General features: G+C 47.3%; 1 protein-coding gene across 3 annotated transcripts in view; it reads left to right on the forward strand.

Moving 5' to 3' along the window:
* Positions 1-6074: 6074 nt before the first annotated feature.
* Positions 6075-20873, forward strand: part of NSD1 (nuclear receptor binding SET domain protein 1) — a 143703-nt gene continuing 128904 nt past the window's right edge. The window contains exons 1-2 of one of the 3 annotated variants that reach the window (XM_070415100.1): positions 6075-6142; positions 8071-9014. In XM_070415100.1, the coding sequence (XP_070271201.1) occupies positions 8088-9014 (927 nt within the window). In that variant the 5' untranslated portion in view covers positions 6075-6142; positions 8071-8087. Of the gene's footprint in view, positions 6143-6773; positions 6942-8070; positions 9015-20873 lie in introns of those variants that run through there. The other 2 variants (XM_070415099.1, XM_070415101.1) reach the window with 2 other exon arrangements.

The raw sequence follows: 20873 nt of genomic DNA on the forward strand, positions 1-20873 counted from the left end.
ACATAGCTCGCCACAGCCTCCGGGCGAGGTTCTGGTCTTGTCAGTCTGTCCTAGAATTAGAACCCAGCAAGGGCATGGTTATCATGGGGGTGCCTTTGAACATGCTGATTGTAATTAAAAAGTGGAGTCAGATCTCTTCTGACAGTCAGTTGGCTGAGGGATTTGATGATGGGGCCTGACTTTGCCATTTTCTTTTCTTTATTTATTTTTAAAGAATAGCTTATTGATTTTTAGAAAGGCGAGGGAGAGAGAGAAAAACATCAATGTGAGAACACAACATTGATCAGCTGCCTCCTACACATCCCCCACCAGGGATTGAGCCTGCAACCCGGGCATGTGCCCTTGACCAGGGAATGGAACCCGCAACCTCCTGGTGCAAGGGACAACACCCAACCAACTGAGCCACACTGGCCGAGGCTGGCTTTGCCATTTTAAACACAGCCCTGTAGGTTTGTTTTTTTTTTTTAAATATATAACCTATTAATAAAAGCTTACATGGTTATGATGCCCTCATGCCATGACACCCTCATGCCGTAATGAGTGATCACCAGGAGGCTGCGTGTGCAGTGGGTGCTGGACAGTGAGCAGGGCTGCGTGCTCACACAGGTGGGCGGGGATTTAACGCTGAGTACTCGGTGGGGAGGTGGGTCCTGCGGCTCCAGCCTACCTCTTTGGGGCAATCGATCGTGGGGCTCCCACACTGTGAGAGGGAACAGGCCAGGTTGGGGGATCCCCCCGACCAGTGCATGAATTTCGTGCACCGGGCCTCTAAAATATATATATATTGATTTCAGAGAGGAAGGGAGAGGGAAAGAGATAAAAACATCAATGATGAGAGAGGATCATTGATTGGCTGCCTCCTGCACGCCCCCTACTGGGGATTGAGCCCACAACCCTGAGCATGTGCCCTTAACTGGAATCAAACCTGGGACCCTTCAGTCCGCAGACCGACACTCTATCCACTGAGCCAAACCAGCTAGGGCAGCCCTGTAGGTTTTGATTAAGATTTATTTAAAGTGTACATGCAGTACACCCAAAATTCTATTTGTAATATATGACTTAAAAAGAAAAAACAAAATTAGATGTCAACTTTCAAGTGTATTCTCAAAAGGGAGACTTGATAAAAAAAAAAAAATTAGAAGACTATCCACTTCATTAAAGCCCTTACTCCAGAGTCTCATCTCTGCCTTCATCTTACCTGACTTCCTTTTAATATTTATTGAGCAATTACTGGGTATAAACTCTACGCCACTCCACCACTTACCAGCAGGGAACCTTTCACAAGCTTCTTCTTTCTCAGCATCTATTTTCTTTTTCTTTTCTTTTTTTAATGTTTATTTTTAATATTTATTTATTAAATTGATTGGAGTGACATTGGTCAACATGAACATATAGGTTTCAGGTGTGGATTCTATGTTACAAGATCTGTCTATTGCACCGTGTGCCCACCACCCAAAGTCACATCTTCTCCTGTCGCCTTATATTAGAACCCCTTTCTTCGCCCACCCCCTTCCCTCTGGCAATCACCACACTGCTGTTTTGTTCATGAATTTGTTTGATATCCCACCCTAGCCTCTATTTTCATTTGCAAAATAGGATAATATCCTCCTGACAGGGGACAATGAGTTGGTAAGTGTAAAATGGTAATCCATATGCAGGTGAAAAGTATAGCACTCTCCTGGCCACAGGCCGCAGACCTCCCCCTTTTCCTGACACATCTCACCAGAGCCCAGCTTTCTCTCACTTCTTCCTCCTCCCCTTGGAATCAATACAGTTAGAGGTGCTTGGCTGGAGGCTGAGAGTGCATCTACAAAACCAGGCACCCAGAGAAAAAGTAAGTTGGGCTGGGGTGGGGGAGCAAAGATTGACATGTTGAGTAGAGGAGCCCAGTGTCATACTGAAGGAGGTGTTCAATGGGCAGCTGCTCTGGTCAGGGCACTAGGCCCTGCCTACTTTCACATATTAATCTGTGTAATCACCCAATTTGTGAGGCTGAGGGAGGAGCAGGGACTTGACTGGTAAGTGGTCTGGCTGTGACTGGAACCCTCATCTATCTGATTCCAAGATCTTATAGGCTCTCTTACACTTTCTGAAAATGCTGCCTGGCACAGAGGCCTGTATGCTTCCCAAACAACCGAAAATTCTTTTAGGGAGGGTTTAAGTTCTGCACAACCCATTTGGTCCATAATTTGAACCACAACTCTTTTTTGTCTGTAGGAGAGGAGGGAAGGGGATAGATCAGGCATCAGAAAATGTTTTCTCCACCAAATAAAGAAACAGAAAATGTTTCTCCAAGCTCTAGCAGGGTAGCTTAGTTGGTTAGAGTATCATCTGATATACCAAGGTTGAGAGTTCACTTTCCAGTTAGTGCCCATATAAAAAGCAACCAATGAATGCATGAGTAGGTGGAGCAACAAATTGAGGTCTGTCTGTCTGTCTGTCTGTCTCTCTCTCTCAAATAAATAAATAAATAGAAAAAAGAAAATGTTTCCCCAACACTTACTCTGAGCCTCTATGTTCTGGGCTTGGTCACTGGAGGTTAGAGAAGCATAAGCCCTGAGTCTTGTAAGGGGTTCACCAAGTGGCTGGGCCCAGATTTTAGAAGCCAATAGTTATCTCAGAGGCCGGTTCAGGGGGGAAAAAATGACTGTCTGCGGGGGTGGGGTCAGAGAAAATTTCCAGGAGGAGGGCCCTGAAGGATGACTGGAAGTTTGTAAGATAGTTTTGGGGAAAGTCACAGGGACCAGCATGAGCACAGCCTAGAAGTGCAGCGTGTCCTGGGACAGTGAATACACTGGGCAACCAGGAAACTGAGGAGGGACGAAGGGCAGAGATAGTGAACCAACATGGGGCTTTCAAAAGAGAATGTTTGAAAAAAAGAACACTTAAAAATGAAAGCTTGAGTCCTTGGGGCTTGGGCTTAGGCTACATGGTCAGGTTAGCATGACAGGCCATATGGCTTCAGATGTGGCCAGATGTTCCTCGATCTTATGTTGAAGCCTTATCCAGTTCTGGGGAACCCCCTGGGTGTGTGTGTGGTGGAAGGGAGTGGAGAAGGAAACAGTTCATGGGCCCATCAGAAGGGATGATTGTGGAAGTCATCAGCATTTGGGATTGATTACCAAAGGCCTCCCTGTCTCTCCTAAGACCTGGCTGTTTAGTCAGAAAGCAGATGCTGCTCATGTACAGTGGTGATGAAGATCTCCCACTAGGTGTTTGGTTGGGAGCTTGGCTTTGAGTAAGTGAGTCTTCCTCTCTGAAATATAGGGATAGTAACAGTGCCCTTCTCAGGATTAAATCAGAGGGTGGCTTAGAAAGTAGCTGGCACAGAGGAGGAGAAGCCCCAATCCTGGGAAATCCCAAGGCCAGGCCCCGGTCAGGGTGTTTCCAAAGTCAGGATCCATCTCTTCCGGACACTGCTGGAGTGAGCTTTCTACTGCACAGATGCAAGCCTGAACTTGCTCCCTAACTTTTCATGGCTCCCTACTGCCCTCCAGATAAAGCCTAAAATCTTTAATTTGGCCAACAAGGCTCTGCACGGACAGGCTCTGTGGCCTTCCCCATCCTTGCCTGAGGCCTCTTACTGACCTCTCAGTCCCCCCACCCCACTAGCTTCTGGCCACACTGAACTGTGGTCAGTTTCTCCAAAGCCTGCTGTTTCTCTGGGCTCTTCCGCTGGAACCTCTATGTTGTCCCCTTCTTTTCTGGCTATTCCTGCATATGATTCAGGATTCCCTCCCTCTGGATGCCATTTCTGGGAGGTTTTCCCTGACTGCCCCTGAGGCCTCCCCAGGTCCCTCAGCACCTCTGGTTTCCTTCTCAGTGCTCAGCTCTCTGCCCTGTACTACTCATCTGTCCCCACAAGGCTGTGAGGGGGAGCTCAATAAGTATCTAGTGATTTAATGAAGGGGGGGGGCAGTTCTAAGAAAAAAGGGGTCTGGCTGCTGTGGCTCAGTTGGTTGGAGCGTCATCCCCTGCACCGAAAGGTCTCAGGTTCGATTCTCGGTCAGGGCACATGCCTGGGTTGCAGGTTCGATCCCCAGTAGGGGTGCATATGGGAGGCAACTGATCAATGTTTCTCTATCATGTAGATGTTTCTCTCTTTTTCTTTCCCTCTCCCTTCCTCTCTCTCTAAAATCAATGGAAGCATACCCTCGGGTAAGGATTAAAAAAATAAATAAATAAAGGAGTCACTGTACACTGGCCAAATGTCTTGACAGGTATCTATGTCAGCAGGGTAGGAATTCTCAGTCATCATAATTTAAAGATGAGGCTAAGTTAATCTCATTTTGCCTGGCTGGTCCTCGCACACAGACCTTGCACATAGGAACATCCTTCTTCAGGGTACCTCATTGTCTTCAATAGAAGGAGAAGCCCCGGGGGAACAGTGCCCTCTCACCACCCTGGTTCCAGGGGGCACCTTCCCTTGGAGAAAGCCTGCTGGCCTTCTTGGAAGGGCCTGCAGCCCCGCATTTACAGTGTGCTGAGGCCCTGCAGCGTGCCTTCACCCTGGACGGAGGGCCGTGCAGGGCAGGAGGCTGGGGCACCTTGAATGCCAAGCCTGGTCGGGGAAGATGGGGACGGACGGCTGAAGGAGGGAGTTTAGGGAGCTCCGCGCCGATGCTGCCGCGCGGGACAACGCCCAAAGGCGCCTTGCCCAGGTGGGCTCCCGGGTGAGACGTAAGGGCCGTGGGTGATCGCTGCACAGACGACAATGATGTCCATTTACCAAGCTCTGGGGGCAGCGGCAGTCACGTGGCTCTCGAGGGCGGTGCTCCCGGCTTTTTAGATGGAGTTCACGCTAATCCCCGAAGGCTTTCTGGAGGAGGTGGGACGGTTGGTGGTGGTTGGTTGTGGTTCTCTCTGAACAGTGAGGATGCACTTAGCCCTCTAGGAACCAGCTAGATCCCTAGGTGAGCTTTTTGCCGGGGAGCAAGCCCAGGGGGTTGGGCCGGGTTGGGGTAAGGACCTGGGGAGCTGGACTGGCGAGGTCAACCGAGGCTTGAGTCGCCCGACCTGCCCTTGTGCTTTCATGGGTGACGGAACCAACCGCGGCCGCGCTAGGCCGGTGCTGTGGGGGCCGCGAGCGCTGGGTGCAGGCCTCGAGGTCCGGGGCGCCGGACAGCAGAGCGCCCCGGGCCGGGGGTCAGGCCAGCAGGCTGGTCCGGGCCGGCCCCGCGGCCCACCCTCCCCGCGCTGGCCCCCCGGGCTCCGGCCCGCAGGGGCCAGGCGCGCGCCCCTCGGGGAGCCGGGCTGCGGAGCAGGCGGCCTGCGCGCGACTCCGGGGGCACGAGAGGGCCATCTGCCCGGGTGCCGAGAACTGCAGCGTCCGCGGTGCGAGGCGCGGTCCCTCCGGGCCCCCGGCTGGGTCCCCCGTCCCGCGCGCACGCACCGACCGATGCTGCCCGCGCCCGCGGCCCGAGTCCCCGTGCCAGGCCCAGGCCCAGACCAGGCGCGGGAGGCGGTGCAGGGATTAGCGGACCCCTCCCCCGCGCTCCCCTCGCCCCGCCCGAGGCAGCGAGGACCCCTGGGCCCGGGGGTGGCGAGGGAGCCTCGTCCTGGCAGTGCCCGAACGGGGGACTCGGCCTCCCTGCGCGGGGGCCGCACAGCGAGGTGCGGGCGCGCTGTCAGGCTGCTGCCCAGCTCGGGTGCGAGGGGTGGGCTCCGCGCGGGGGTCGCCCGGCCGCCTCTCCCAGCCGAGGCCACGGCGGGGCGGGCAGTGCCCAGGCGGGTAACCCGAGCCGACCCGGCCCCTGGTCGCCGCTCACCCCTCAAGGCCGGGCGAGGGGGAGGGAGCGGCATGGGGGGGAGGGGGAAGGGAAGGGGTGGTGGGTGAGGGGCTGTGGGGCCCGCAGGGCCGAGTCCCCGGCCTGTCGGCGTGGCTCTGCGGCGGCTGCTGGCGGCGCCCGGGACGAGCCGGCCCCCCGCCTCACGGGCGTCGGGCCTGCGGCAGGAGGGAGCCTGGGCGGCACAGGCTTGGCTCGGGGAGGCAGACCCGAGCTGCTGCCTCCATTTTGTTTCCTGCTCAGCTTGGTCTGTGGTGGTGGTGGTGTGGGTTTGGGGTGCGGCCGGGCACGGGGATCACTTGCGGCCGCGCCTGTTCGGGGCCTGAGGCTTCGAAGACCCCAGCCCGAGCCCCCAGGTGAGCCCCGCGGTAGGAGGGGGGGTTGCCTTGGCCTCGGGCCGAGCCGAGCGGGCTGAGGGCAGGTGCCCAGTGGATGGGGAGCCCGGGCGATAACCTAAGATGGAGGCCGGGACTGACGCGGGCCCGAGCAGGGCTGGCGGGGCGGTCAGACAGGCCTCAGCCGGGCCAGTTGCCGCCTGGGTCGGGGCTGGGGACGGGTCGGGTGCGGGAGCCGTGTGCAGCCTGGGGCCAGCGCGGCGCCCTGAGGTAGGTGCGGGGCCCGGAGTACCACCCACGACGCCCGTAGGCCCCGACTCTCCAGGGAGGCGCGCGAGGCTCTGAGGGAGCCCGCCCCAGGCCCCGCCCGGGCTGCGGGCCGGCCCGTAGGCCCAGGCTGCGAGCGGTCGCTCCGGGGGAGGGGAGGGGGCTGCAGCGACGGCTCCGCTGATTGGACGGCGCGCTCGCGAGCCCGACTTCACCCGCCCTGAACCCCGAAGCGTGAGGCTAGGGGGCGCGCGCGCGGTGGGGGCTGGGGGGGCGCGCGCACTCGGGGCCCCGGCCGCACGCGGGCGGGCGCGAGGCGCTGGGTCGCACGCGCCGCCGCGGGGGCGCGCGCGGTGGGGGTGTGAGGCGGAGGAGGTGGCGGAGGACTAGGCCGGGGCAGGTCGCGCTCGCTGCCTTCTCCCCTGAAGAGAGACGCGGGGGGAGGGGGGGTGCGGCGAGCGGCTCCGCTCTCTCCCCACCGCTCCGCTCGCGCCCCAGTGTAATGAGGGTCACCCCCTCCCCCCAGCCGGCCCGGGAGGGGGCACGGGGCACGGTAACTAGTGCACTGGGGTGGGCGGCGGGCAGGCGTGAGGAGGGAGGAGGCGGCCGGGCGGGGAAGATGGTGGTGGTGGTGAGGTGAGGGGCGCGGGGGAGGACCGGGCGCGGCGCGGGGTTGGTGGCCGGCGGCTTTGCAGCCGCGGGCCCCCTTCCTCCTTGTTCACTACCAGCCGGGCTCAGGCCTACCCGGCCGGGCTGCCGCGAACTTCCTCCCGGCACGGCCCGTGCTCCGCCGGCCTCCCGCGCACACCTCGGCCTCCGCCGCCCCTCGGGTAGACGGCCGGGGGGCACCGGGCCCGCTGCCCTCCCGCGGTAAACTTTGCTCGCTGCTGAATACTGATGAGTGCGATCGGCTCGGCCCGGAGGTGCTACGGCGGCTGCGGGAAGGAGCGCGGCCTGGGCCGGCGGCGGCGGCGTCGGCAGCAGCCATGTTTGTCAAGCTGTAGCAGCAGCTGCTGCTGCCCTGACTTGGCTTCACCGGCTGCCTCCGTTTCTCCCCCTGCGGCGTCCCCGTCTCTGGGACCTGCAGCCGTGGACCGAGCTGGCCTGCAGTGAGGAAGGCGAGCTTCGGGGTGCACCCACCCGCTTGGGCCGACTGGCCTGCGGCCTGGGTACGGCGGTAGCAAAAAGGCTGTGGCGCCGGCTGGGCGCAGGGTGCAGCGCTATTGTGACCGCTGAGCAGAGGGAGCCAGGAAGGGGGGGGGGGGGCCTTTTTGTACAGCATCTGGGACCCCGCTCTCGAACCTCATATCCCCCTCCCTTCGGGAGATCGGCCGCTAGGTCCTCAGTGAGGGAGGGAGACGAGGATCCCTATTTTGAGATTTTGGGAATTTGTACTGCCAAATGGATTTGGATTTTAGTTCAGCCCTACTGTCCGCCAGTCTGCAGTGCAGGAAAAAGAGACTGGTTGTTTCCATGTGGCAAGATCTGCCCAGCTCCGGGAAGATGGAGTTTGTGGAGGCTCACCGAGGCCATTTTTCTATAATCAGCTGGGGAACTTTTCTTCCCTTGGAAGTGCAGCAGAAAGACATCGAGGCCACAAGGCCTTGAGAAGTGGCTGCCATTTTGAAGATAAGTCCTATGACTTGTTAACTCAGATTAATTGCTGTGTTTTTGGATTCCAGGTTGATGCTGGCGCAGGATGGATCAGACCTCTGAACTACCCAGAAGAAATTGTCTGCTGCCTTTTTCCAATCCAGTCAATTTAGATGCCCCTGAAGACAAGGACAGCCCTTTCGGTAATGGTCAATCCACTTTTTCTGAGCCACTTAATGAGTGTACTATGCAGTTATCGACTGCCAGTGGAACATCCCAAAATGCTTATGGACAAGATTCTCCATCTTGTTACATTCCACTGCGGAAACTACAGGATTTGGCCTCCATGATCAATGTAGAGTATTTAAATGGGTCTGCTGATGGATCAGAATCCTTTCAAGACCCTGAAAAAAGTGATTCAAGAGCTCAGTCGCCAATTGTTTGCACTTCCTTGAGTCCTGGTGGTCCAACAGCACTTGCTATGAAACAGGAACCCTCTTGTAATAACTCCCCTGAACTCCAGGTAAAAGTAACAAAGACTGTCAAGAATGGCTTTCTGCACTTTGAGAATTTTACTTGTGTGGACGATGCAGATGTAGATTCTGAAATGGACCCAGAACAGCCAGTCACAGAGGATGAGAGTATAGAGGAGATCTTTGAGGAAACTCAGACCAATGCCACCTGCAATTATGAGCCTAAATCAGAGAATGGTGTAGACGTGGCCATGGGAAATGAACAAGACAGCACACCAGAGAGTAGACATGGTGCAGTCAAATCGCCATTCTTGCCATTAGCTCCTCAAACTGAAACACAGAAAAATAAGCAAAGAAATGAAGTGGACGGCAGCAATGAAAAAGCATCCCTTCTCCCAGCCCCCTTTTCACTAGGAGATACAAACGTTACCATAGAAGAGCAATTAAACTCAGTAAATTTATCTTTTCAGGATGATCCAGACTCCAGTACCAGTACATTAGGAAACATGCTAGAATTACCTGGAACTTCATCATCATCTACTTCCCAGGAATTACCATTTGTAAGCAGTTTTTGGTACAACTTAAATATATACATTAATGTATATATACAGGCAACTTAAATGGAAACATAACTAATTGGTTTTTGGTTGCTTATTTCACAGCTTAAAGCCTGTTGCTAATGATACATTACTTTGGGGAAACATTACTTTGATTTTTAAATTTATCTCTATTATATGAGTTTGGTTCTTTCTAGATTTTCCCAATTAACTCTCCTTTGAGGACTAAGTTAAACTTTTAAAGGCATTTGATTTAGTTCAGATCTAATTTTTCAAGGTGGAGGTATACATTTGTTTAGCTTTTTTTTGTGTGTTGTTTTGGCTTGCTGGTATTATGAGTTATAGGAGAACCAATTAATTACCTGGTGTCCTGTGTTCACGTAGGGCACGGCTTATTTTCTTAAGTTAACGGGGCGACTCTTGCTGAGTGTTGAAGTGCATTTTGTGCACAAATTGAAAGTAACTGAGTTGAACTTCTTGGACATCAGTCCAATTTTCCCCTAACAAATGTCTCTGAAATACTATGTCAAGATTTAACTGGAATTTTATGGTATGTGATGATTGTGTTGAGTGCATTAAGTAATTCACTATACTATACCATGTAGCCCTGCTGTTCTTTTTTTAAAAAAATATATTTATTTATTGATTTAAGAGAGGAAGGGAGAGGGAGGAAGAGATAGAAACGTCAGTGATGAGAGAGTCATTGATTGGCTGCCTTCTGCAGGGCCCCCACTGGGGACCAAGCCCGCAGCCCTGGCATGTGCCCTTGGTCAGAATCGAACCCAGGACCCTTCAGTCCGCAGGCCTACGCTCTATCCACTGCGCCAAACTGGCCAGGGCAGCCCTGCTGTTCTTTAAAGTTACAAAAGGAGATGTGGGTGTGTCACTTTTGTTTCTATTGATTCATATGTATCTTAAATATGCTTTGGTATTTCTTGTTTTCTTAGCTTGGTACTTATAGATTTAATAATTTTGTTTTGGTAGTTATCTTGAGTCTGTATTCTAGATAATTTTTAGAGTTGATAAGCTATGTTGGCAACCTGTTGGCAGCTCAGACAAATCGTTTTTTTTCTTGGGTTCACATAGACATTTATATATATCGTGTGTGTGTGTGTATATATATATATATATATATACACACACACACACACACACACACACACAAATACATACAGGGTGGGGCAAAAGTAGTTTTCCAGTGAGTACAAGTAATATAGGTTTTTTTGTATTCTTACTACTACTTTCTATAGTTTGGCTTTTGTATTTACATAAAAACCTAGAACTAATGGTGGAGATAGATGTTTCTCTAGAAGCATACAAATAGAAGTAGAATTCTCATTGTTGGTTCTCATCAAAGAGATACCAGTGGAGTATTGGTTCTGTTAAAAACAATTGAAAATATTAGAGCCAGTATTTACTCTGTATTAGGTCCTGTGCTCAGGGCTGGAAATTTTAGAAAATCCTTAGCAAATGTTGTTTGTCTTTTATTCTGTCTGTAGTATTGTGATAGAAGGAGATTCTCTTGGTGAAAGTAAGAGTAGTTATTAGGATTGTAAACCCCATGTCTGGAATTAGATAAAGACACATAATTCAAGATCATATTGTCTGTTGTTTTGTATAGCTAGCTGTAAGCAGACTGTTTGGCTCCTCTGATAAACGAGCAACCTCTTCAGCTTATCTTTATGTGCTTGCTCTTCAGTTATTTTCTTTGCATATAGTGATGTGAAATGATTGTCATTTTAGTTAATAATCCTGACCTGGTGCTTTTATGTTTAATTGGGTTGATATCTTCTAATTCCTGCCAGTGTACATATATTGTCTATATAAACTACTCTGTACATTGTAGGTACTGGATTAAATCTTTTTTTTATTGATTAAGTTATTACATATGTGTCCTTATCCCCATGTTACCCCCTATTTACCCCCTATCTCCCCCACTCATGCCCTCACCACCCCTGTTGTCTGTGTCCATTGGTTAGGTCTATATGCTTGCATATAAGTCCTTTGGTTGATCTCCCCCTTACCCCCACCCTGGATTAAATCTTTAAGATTTTTTTATTTATTGATTTGAGAGAGAGAGGAGGAGGGAGAAGCATCAGTTTGTTGTTCTACTTTTTTATGCATTCTTTGGTTGATTCTTGTATGTGCCATGACTAGGGATTGAGCCTGCAACCTTGGCGTATGGGGACAATCCTCTAACGAACTGAGCTTACCCAGCCAGGGCTTGGATAACATCTTGAAGGATAGTTGGTCCCCAGAACTCCAAGTTTAAACAGGCAGTACCTTAGTTCGTTAAGTGCTTTGGTCTCTATTGTCTCATTGGGTCTTCATAGCCTTTTAGTAAAAAAGAGATGTCCTGGAAGACGTACAAGGGACTTGAGGTTATTGGAGACAGTACTGAAATCCTTGAAAGATAGAATTAACTGAGTTCTTTGGCTTTCTTTCTTTTTTTTCTCTCTCTTAGTGACTTCTGAAGGTCTCTGACATCTGTCTGCACCTGAAGTAACTTATAGTTTTCTCTCTAGGTTGATTTGCCAAGTTGCTTGTTTTCTATTCTTACTCACTTAGATATTTTATGGAGAATTTGTACTATGGTGGTACTCATGAATTTGGGGATCCTCAAAGTTCTTAGACTGTAGCTAGTTCGAGGATGGTCTGATGTACATATACTGGTGATCCTCTATCTAAAGAAGAGGACCACTAAAAATGAATCCACTTAAAATGGGGACTAACTTCTCATAAGTAGACAGGGAGAAAAAGAATTATTTAGGATTTCATATTGAAAAGTAAAATTAAGAATTATAAAAATAAATTTTTTAAACCTTTATCAAAATTTTAGTTATGATGGCAACTATCCTATATAATAAAAGGATAATATGCAAATCAACTGAATGGCAGAATGACTGGTGGCTATAATGCGCACTGACCACCAGGGGGCAGACACTCAACGTAGGAGCTGCCCCCTAGTGGTCAGTGCGCTCCCACAGGAGGAGCTCTCCTTAGCCAGAAGCTGGCTGGCAAGCGCAACGGTGGTGGCGGGAGCCTCTCCCACCTTCCGCAGCAGTGCTAAGGATGTCTGACTGCTGTCTTACGCCCGCTCCCTGAGCCTAAGCCGTCAGTCCGACATCCCCCAAGGGCTCCCGGACTGCGAGAGGGCGCAGGCCAGGCTTAGGGACCTCCCCGAGTGCACGAATTTCGTGCACCAGGCCTGTAGTTTGTTATAAGGGAAGAATCAAATAGATTTTTAAAAATTTTGTCCAGTGAAATCATACAATAAAGAGATGACATATGTACTTTAATTTTCTTCATTTTCTCATCATGATCATAAGGAAAAACATTTTTATTGATTCAAAGAGGAAGGGAGAGGGAGACAGAGATAGAAACATCAATGATGAGAGAATCATTGATCGGCTGCCTCCTGTATGCCCCCTACTGGGGATCGAACCTGCAACCCGGGCATGTGCCCATGACCAGAATCGATTCCTGGACCCTTCAGTCCACAGGCTCTATTCACTGAGTGAGCCAAACCAGTGAGGGTAGGAAAATAAATTCTTAGAAAAATATTTAAGGGCTTAACCAGTTTTAGTGAGGTTTTCTTTTTACAAATGTTTATTATGGAAAATTTCAAGCATATACCAAAGAAGAGAGAATAGTAGAAATGCCTGTGTACTCCACCCAGCTTCAAGAATTACTGCCCTGTCCAGTGTGGTGCAGTTGGTTGGAGAGTCATCCCATATTCCAGAGCAGTGGTCACCAACCGGTGGTCCACAGACCACTGGTGGCCCGTGAGGTCCAAAAGGTTGGCGACTGCTGCTCCAGAGGGTGGTGGGTCTGATTCCTGGTCAGGGTACATACCCAGGTTGAGGGTTCAATCCCTAGTGGGGTCTGAAGGCAACCAATGGATGTTCTTTTCTTCACACAGATGTTTCTCTCTCTCCTTTTTTACAATTATTTTTAAATTGTTTTAGAGAGAGGAAGAGAGAGAGCAAGGGTAGGGAGAGGGAGAAACAGAAAGAGAGAAATATCAATTTGTTGTTCTACTTATTATGCATTCATTGGTTGATTCCCTGTATGTGCCCAGACTGGGGTTTGAACCCACAACCTTGGCATATCAGGAGGACACACTAACCAACTGAACAGACCGGCCAGGGATCTTTTTTATTTACATTGATTTGAAGAAACATGGCATGTTTTTGCTAGATTTGTTTGTGGTTTTAACCCTTGTAATTGATTTGCATTGTTATACTAGTTAGTACTTCATTAGGTGGAGATAGACACTATATATTGTTCATGGGTGGATGTTTGAAAAGAGACTTCTTTATTGTCATTCAAAAACAGGTATTTTGGTGTTTTAATAATATTTACCTTGTACCAGTCTTGGGGATACAGAAAATATTCACAAACCACTCCCTGTATTAAGTTCTGTGCTATTGATGTTTAAGTGGTTAAAGAAGATGTGTGTAGAGATATGAAATCTAGAGTAGTCAAGGCTTTAAGGAAGAAATGGAACTTGAATTGATTTTGGGCTTGGTTGGATTTGGTTTAGAAGGGTACTTTGGATGTGGAGAATTAAATGAACATAGTATTTTTAGAAGGTGCTTGTTGGATATTAGTTTGGTAGGTTGGGGGTAGTTGGGTAATAGGGCATAGAAATACAGAGTCTGGCATTTTGTATTGATGTGATAGGAACTGGGAACCAGCTAGGGGTTTTAGTTGAGAAATGATATGAAATCTATGTTTGAAAAACTTGGGCTGGGGGAGAGTAGAGGCAAGATTAGGATGTAGGAGTCTGTTGTGATAGTAATTACATTTAAAATTTTATTTTTATTGATTGATTTTTAGAAAGAGCGGAAGGAGGAGAGAGAGACAGACAGACATCGGTCTGCTATTCCATTTATTTGTTTATTTTTAATTACAAAATTGTTGGTTTTTTTTATTGATTTCAGAAAGGAAGGAAAAGGGAGAGAGAGACAGAAGCATCAGTAATGGGAGAGATTGGCTGCCTCCCGCACGCCCCAAACCGGGGATTGACCCCGTAACCCAGGCATGTGCCCTGACCTGGAATTGAACCACGGCCTCCTGGTTTTCAAAGGTTGATACTCAACCACTGAGCCATGCCAGCTGGCCTGCTGTTTCATTTATTCATGCATTACTGGTTGATTCATCTATGTGCCCTGACTGGGGATTGAACCTGCAACCTTTGTGTATCGGGATGATCCTCCAACCAACACAGCTGCATCAGGGCTACAATAGTAGTTAAAACTTAAGACTTGAGCAGAGTCAGGAGTAGAAAGAAGGGGTAAATACATTAATATTATTTCAAAGGGGGAAATTGACAGCCCTTTTGGGATTGCCTGGATTTGTGGAAAAGTGGAGCTGGGATTTGAGAATAAAGGAGAGGAATGGGTGTAGATGATGTCCAAGGCTTGTCTTGTTGTTGCCTGATCCTATCTCCACACCTCTCAGGTTCTGCTCTCTATCTGACTCTTCTAGCTGTAGGACCTTGTTTTATTCATTACTCATTCCTCTTCCTCTGGGATCTTTGTTCTCTATCTTTCCACTACATCACTTTTTCTGCCTCAAAACAGGATGACATTATTTTAAAGGGACCTTCTTCTTCTGTCCTATAACCCTCCAATTATCTTTCCCCTTTACTGGTGCATTTCTTAGAAGCGTTGTCTACTTATTTACCTCTCCTTAAAGCTCTCTGGATTGGCTTCTGTATCCTCCACTCAACCAAAGCTGTTTTTTCGTAAGTCACAAATGATACTTCCGTACTTATCCTATTAGATTTGCAGCATTTTCACCACTACTCCTTTAAACAGTTCTTTTTAAGCCCTTGCTCTTGTCCTCTTTCCTTAATTCTCTGCAGTATCATCCACTTTCATTGATTCACTTTACTGCTACTCTGCTGTGAAAACTCTCGACTTCGGAGCTTCAGACCAAGAAATCTAATCGCCAATCCAGCTTCTTTTTTATTGCCAAGCATTTGTTTCTTTCTGTGTTAATGATGGCATCATTTCTTCTGTTCAGTGCTGGAAACCTTGGAGTCCCTTATTCACTTAAATGATTAAAACAGATTTGAGTGCCTCCTCCTTGCTAGGCATTGCTAGTATAAAAGAAAGGAAAGACTTAGTCTGTGGGTTTATTTTTTCTTTTGAAAAAATATTTTTATAGCCCTAGCTGGTTTTGCTCAGTGGATAGAGCGTTGGCCTGCATACTGAAGGGTCCTGGGTTCGATTCTAGTTAAGGGCCTATGCCCGGGTTTTGGGCACGATCCCCAGTAGAGGGCACACAGGAGGCAGTTGATCAACGATTCACTCTCCTCGAGGTTTCTCTCTCTCTCCCCCTCTCCGAAATCAATTTTATATGTTATGCTCTGATCAGGAAATCGAACCATGACCTTCTGTTTCATAGGTTGACTCTCAACCACTGAGTCATACCGGCTAGGCTAGTTTGTGTTTTTAAGGTACTTTACTGTGTGGAGAAGACAAGTGTAAGCAGTGACAATACAGAATACTTAGTGGTCCTGTAGGTGTTACAGAGGCAGTACTGTGGGAGTGTGAAGGAAGGTATGCCTGGAGTAATCAGGAAGAACGTCACAGAGGAGTTATATATAATTTGAGCAGAGACATGCCCGTGTGTAACAAGGAATAGCATATGCAAGTGTCAAATTCTTTGATAGGAATCTGGGAGGAATGGGATTGTCAGGAGATAGGGTATAAAGATAGGCCTTATATGCCATGCTATAGAGTTGAATTTTTATGTTATTTCTAAATTATATTTATTCCTTTAGTCTTTTCATGTCTTCATTCTCATTCTGCTAGGAGTCTTTATCACTGTTCTTCATATAGTTTTTTCTTGTCTATTTTTCTTATACATAGTCACCTTTGACCTCTGAAATAAGAAATAGTAGGTCTGTGCTTAAAGACTTATCTTTAGTGCCTTACTTCTCTCCCCATTTGCCTACCAAATAAAGCCAAATTCAGCATCCTGGCCATTCCAAATCTCATGCGTGTGTTTACCCAGGGCATCTTGGGTTAAGCCAAACCCAATTGTTAGTGGTGCCTTGCTCTACACTGTTTCCTCACTCATGCTTTTATCTTCCTGGTTTGATTCATGTTTGCGTCTTAGCAGTGTGTAGCATGGTGTCTTTGTATTAGAGATCATATATTTGTTGATTAAAAAAAAGAATGAATGGTGCTATTATAGAAATACAAATTGGATAGGGAAGTAATTTTAGGTTAGGAAGGTGATGAGTGGGATCTCAGCTCTCATCCTCAGTGTACCAATTTTAAAATTTAAGGTATTTTTTGTCTTGATCTCCTTATGCACTCAATTTCTAAGGCCTTTGAAGTTGAGCTTCCTAACATCTCTCAAGCATTACTTTTTCTCTTCGTTCTCACTTTTAATCCCCTAATCTATATATATAAAATTCTAAGCGACCTTTACGACTGAACAACTGGAATAACCAGTCGACCAGTTGCTATGACATGCACTGACCACCAGGGGGCAGATGCTCAACTCAGGAGTTGCCCCCTGGTGGTCAGTGCACTCCCACAAGATCTGTCCTTAAACAGGCCCAGCCCGGCAACCATCGCCTCCTCTCCCGAACCCACCAGGGCCTTTGGGCTCTGGGCTGGGACAGGGAACTGGGGGTGGGTGGCAGTGGACGTGGCCCCTTTCCCAGGGGGACCGAGGGCCAGCTCCCTCTTCGGGGTCAGCAGCCAACCTCCCACGCCCCGTTTCTACCCCTCTTACCCCCCCAGCTGGCAGGCCCCGTTTGGCCCAGCCCTGTTGGCCCTCATCGCCAGCCAGGGACCCCACTCATGCATGAATTCATGCACCCGGCCTTTAGTTAAGGATATTATATCATGCCTTTATGTTGGACCAATCTCTGAGTGTGTATTGTGCTACCTGTTTAATTGGAGAAGTCCTTTTAATACAGTTCCTCATCTCTAAATTAGGGCTATTATCTTACTTGCAGGGTTGTTTGAGAGGGTGCAAAAGACAATTTATTTGAAGCAGCTAGCCCCGAAGTAGGTCCTCAGAAAGCGATGCCTATTATATGCCAAGAATTTTGAGAAACATCTTTGCATTTTTGCTTTTGTTTCTATTCTTCCAAAATTCTTTCTCTTGTTTAATTGATAAGGACATTAACTACTGTTGACAGTTTCTATTTTTGTTTAATAATCAGGGATTTGATCCATATTTGTTTGCTAACAGAATTTAATTTGTGCAATAGGATCGGTATCTTTCTGTACCCCAACAATTAAATGTTTATTACGTTGTGCTTTTTTGCCAATTACCTTTTGTCATAGATATTAATGTTTCATTTTCACCTTCTGGTTTCCAGGGTTTGATTTTCATTGTAGATTGGTTTCTGAAACTTTTAAAAAATAATCTCTGATGTAACCTTTTGAGGAAATCATTATTAATCTTTTTAGTTAGAAAAGTAGCTGAAACCGGTTTGGCTCAGTGGATAGAGCGTCGGCCTGCGGACTGAAAGGTCCCAGGTTCGATTCCGGTCAAGGGCATGTACCTTGGTTGCGGACACATCCCCAGTGGGAGATGTGCAGGAGACAGCTGATCGATGTTACTCTCTCATCGATGTTTCTAACTCTCTATCTCTCTCCCTTCCTCTCTGTAAAAAATCAATAAAATATATTTCCAAAAAAAAAAAAAAAAAAAGAAAACTAATAAATATTTATGGTAAAAAAAAGGCAGACTTTAAAATGGAATATAAAAGTCTCTATTTCTATCACCCCTCATCCGCTCCCTCATTTCCATCCTTAATATTTAATGAGAATTTTGTGTGTGTGTGTGTGTGTGTGTGTGTTTTAATATTTTGGTAACACAAGTGGCATGATGTATGTATTAATATCTTGGTTAATATGTTTAAGGACAGATCTTGTCATTTGAGCAGGTAAATATATCTCCATTCTTTTTTTTATATATATAGATTTTTATTGATTTCAAAGAGGAAGGGAGAGGGAGAGAGAGATAGAACCATCAATGATGGAGAATCATTGATTAGATGCCTCCTGCATGTCCCCCATTGGGGATTGAACCCACAACCCGGGCATGTGATCTTGACTGGAATCAAACCCAGGGCCCTTCAGTCCACAGGCCGGCTCTCTATCCGCTGAGCCAAACCAGCCAGGGCACTGTTCACTTATTGAAAGACATCGGGGTTTATTCTAGCTTTTTGGTTATTAGAAGTAAAAGTGCTATGAACATTCATGTACAGGATTTTTTGTGTGAATGTGAGTTTTCATTTTTCTGGGATAAATGCCCAATAATACAGTTGCTGGATTTTTTGGTAACTAGAGGCCCGATGCACAAAGGTTCGTGCAAGAATGGGCCTTCCTTCCCCTGGCTGCTGGCACCGCCTTCGCTCAGGCCTAGAGCCGCCTTTCTGCCTTCCCACGCTGCTGAGAGGCCCAGGGCGGCTGAGGTGGTGCAGAACACCTGCATCGTCGCCATGGCAATGATGCAAGTGTCCCACCCTGCCCTTTGCTGCTCGGCACCTGTGTATGCAAATTAACCCACCGTCTTTGTTGGGTTAGTTTGCATACTCACTCCTGATTGGCTGGTGGGTGTTGTGAAGGTATGGTCAATTTGAATCTTTCTTTTTTATTAGTGTAGGTGTCATGTTTAGTCTTATGAGAAACTACCAACCTGATTTCTAGAGTGAGTGCCAACATTCTCACCAGCAGTGTTTAAGTGATCCAATTTCTCTGCATCCTCATTATCATTTGGTGTTGTCACTATTTTGGCTATTGTGACAGTTATGTAATGATATCTCATTGCTTTTTTGTTTTGTATTTTATCCTCACCGAGGATATGTTTATTGGTTTTAGAGAGAGAGGAAGGGGGATACAGGGAAAAACCTTGATGTGAGAGAGAGACATTGATTCATTGTCTCCCACACACACACCTAACTGGGCCCAGATCGAACCTGCAGCTCAGGTATGTACTCTTGACTGGGAATTGAACCCATGACCCTTCAGTGCTTGGGACCGATGCTCTAATCACTGAGCAACATTGGCAAGGTCCTCATTATCATTTTAATTTTCATTTCTCTGGTAGGTAATTTGAACATCTTTTTGTGTGCTTATTCGCTATCTATATGTCCTCTTTGATGAAATATATTTGCATAGTTTGCCCTTTTTCTAATTGGACTGCTTGATTTTTTTTTTTAACTATTGAGTTTGTTTTTTTAAAATTTTTAAATTACAGATGCTCCCATTCCCTTCACCCTGTTCCCACCTCACACCAGGGTTTCACCACCCTATTGTCTGTGCCTATAGGTAATGCATATATTCATGTAAATCCTTTGGTTAATCTCTTTCCTCCTCTCCCTTTTTCCTCTGAGATTCATCAGTCTGTTCCATGTTTCCATGCCTCTTTTTTTTTTTAATATATATTTTTATTGATTTCAGAGAGGAAGGGAGAGCGAGAGAGAGATAGGAACATCAATGATAAGAGAGAATCATTGATTGGCTGCCTCATGCACATCCCCCACTGGGGATTGAGCCCACAACTGGGCATGTGCCCTGATGGGGAATTGAACCGTGACCTCTTGGTTCATAGATAGATGCTCAACCACTGAGCCACACTGGCTAGGCTCCAATGGGAATTCTTATTGAAGATACTTATAATATCTGAGGGGAAAAAGGAATATTAAGCATTTATTTGGTAAATAAATAATCTGGAGTTTGGATGTTCTATACTTCCTATTTTTAAATTTTTCTAAGATACCTTTTGTAAGCATGGACTTTAAAAAATCAGACTAATATCTTACATTTGTATCATTTTGCATAAGAATGTTTTAGTATTACTACTTTAAATATATTACTTACATAATTAAAAATTTAAGAACCCTAGTAACAGCATTTTAAAAATCAAGATATGCCCTAACCCAGTGATGGCAAACCTTTTGAGCTCGGCGTGTCAGCATTTTGAAAAACCCTAACTTAAGTCTGGTGCCATGTCACATATAGAAATTTTTTGATATTTGCAACCATAGTAAAACAAAGACTTACATTTTTGATATTTATTTTATATATTTAAATGCCATTTAACAAAGAAATATCAACCAAAAAAATGAGTTCGTGTGTCACCTCTGACATGCGTGTCATAGGTTCGCCATCACTGCCCTAACCAGTTTGGCTCAGTGGATAGAGTGTTGGCATGTAGACTGTGGGGTCCCAGGTTCGATTCCGGTCAGGGGCATGTACCTTGGTTGCGGGCACATCCCCAATAGAGGGTGTGCAGTAGGCAGATGATCGATGTTTCTAACTCTCTATCCCTCTCCCTTCCTCTCTGTAAAAAAAACAATAAAATATATTTTTTAACAAAAAAAGATATAACTCTCATTGAAAAATTCATCCTCTTAAAAGTACAGCTCATCCTGGCTCATGTTGCCTGGTGGTTAGAGTGTCAGCTGGTACATCAAAGGGTCATGGGTTCGATTCCCAGTCAAGGGCATGTACCTGGGTTGCAGGTTCGATCCATGGCCCCGCCTGGGGCATGTGTGGGAGTTAACCAATTGATGTCTTTCTCTCTCTCTCTCTCTCTCTCTCTCTGTCTCTTCCCCTCTCCCCCTCCCTCCCTTCCTCCCCACCACCTAGCCCTCCTTCCACTCTTTCTAAAAATCAATTGAAAAAATATCCTTGGGTGAGAATTAACAAACAAAAGGTAGAACTCCATGGCTTTAGCATATTTACAGAGTTGAATAACCAAACCATTATCTAATTTCTGAACATTTCCTCACCCAAAAAGAAACCCGTAGCTCCAGTCACTCTTCATTCTTCCCCTCCCTTAGTCCCTAGCAACCACTAATGTACTTTCTGTCTC

This window comes from Myotis yumanensis, unplaced genomic scaffold (assembly GCF_028538775.1).
Source record: "Myotis yumanensis isolate MYYU_CA2020_CCGP unplaced genomic scaffold, mMyoYum1.0.hap1 SCAF_5, whole genome shotgun sequence".
Lineage (NCBI taxonomy): Eukaryota > Metazoa > Chordata > Mammalia > Chiroptera > Vespertilionidae > Myotis > Myotis yumanensis.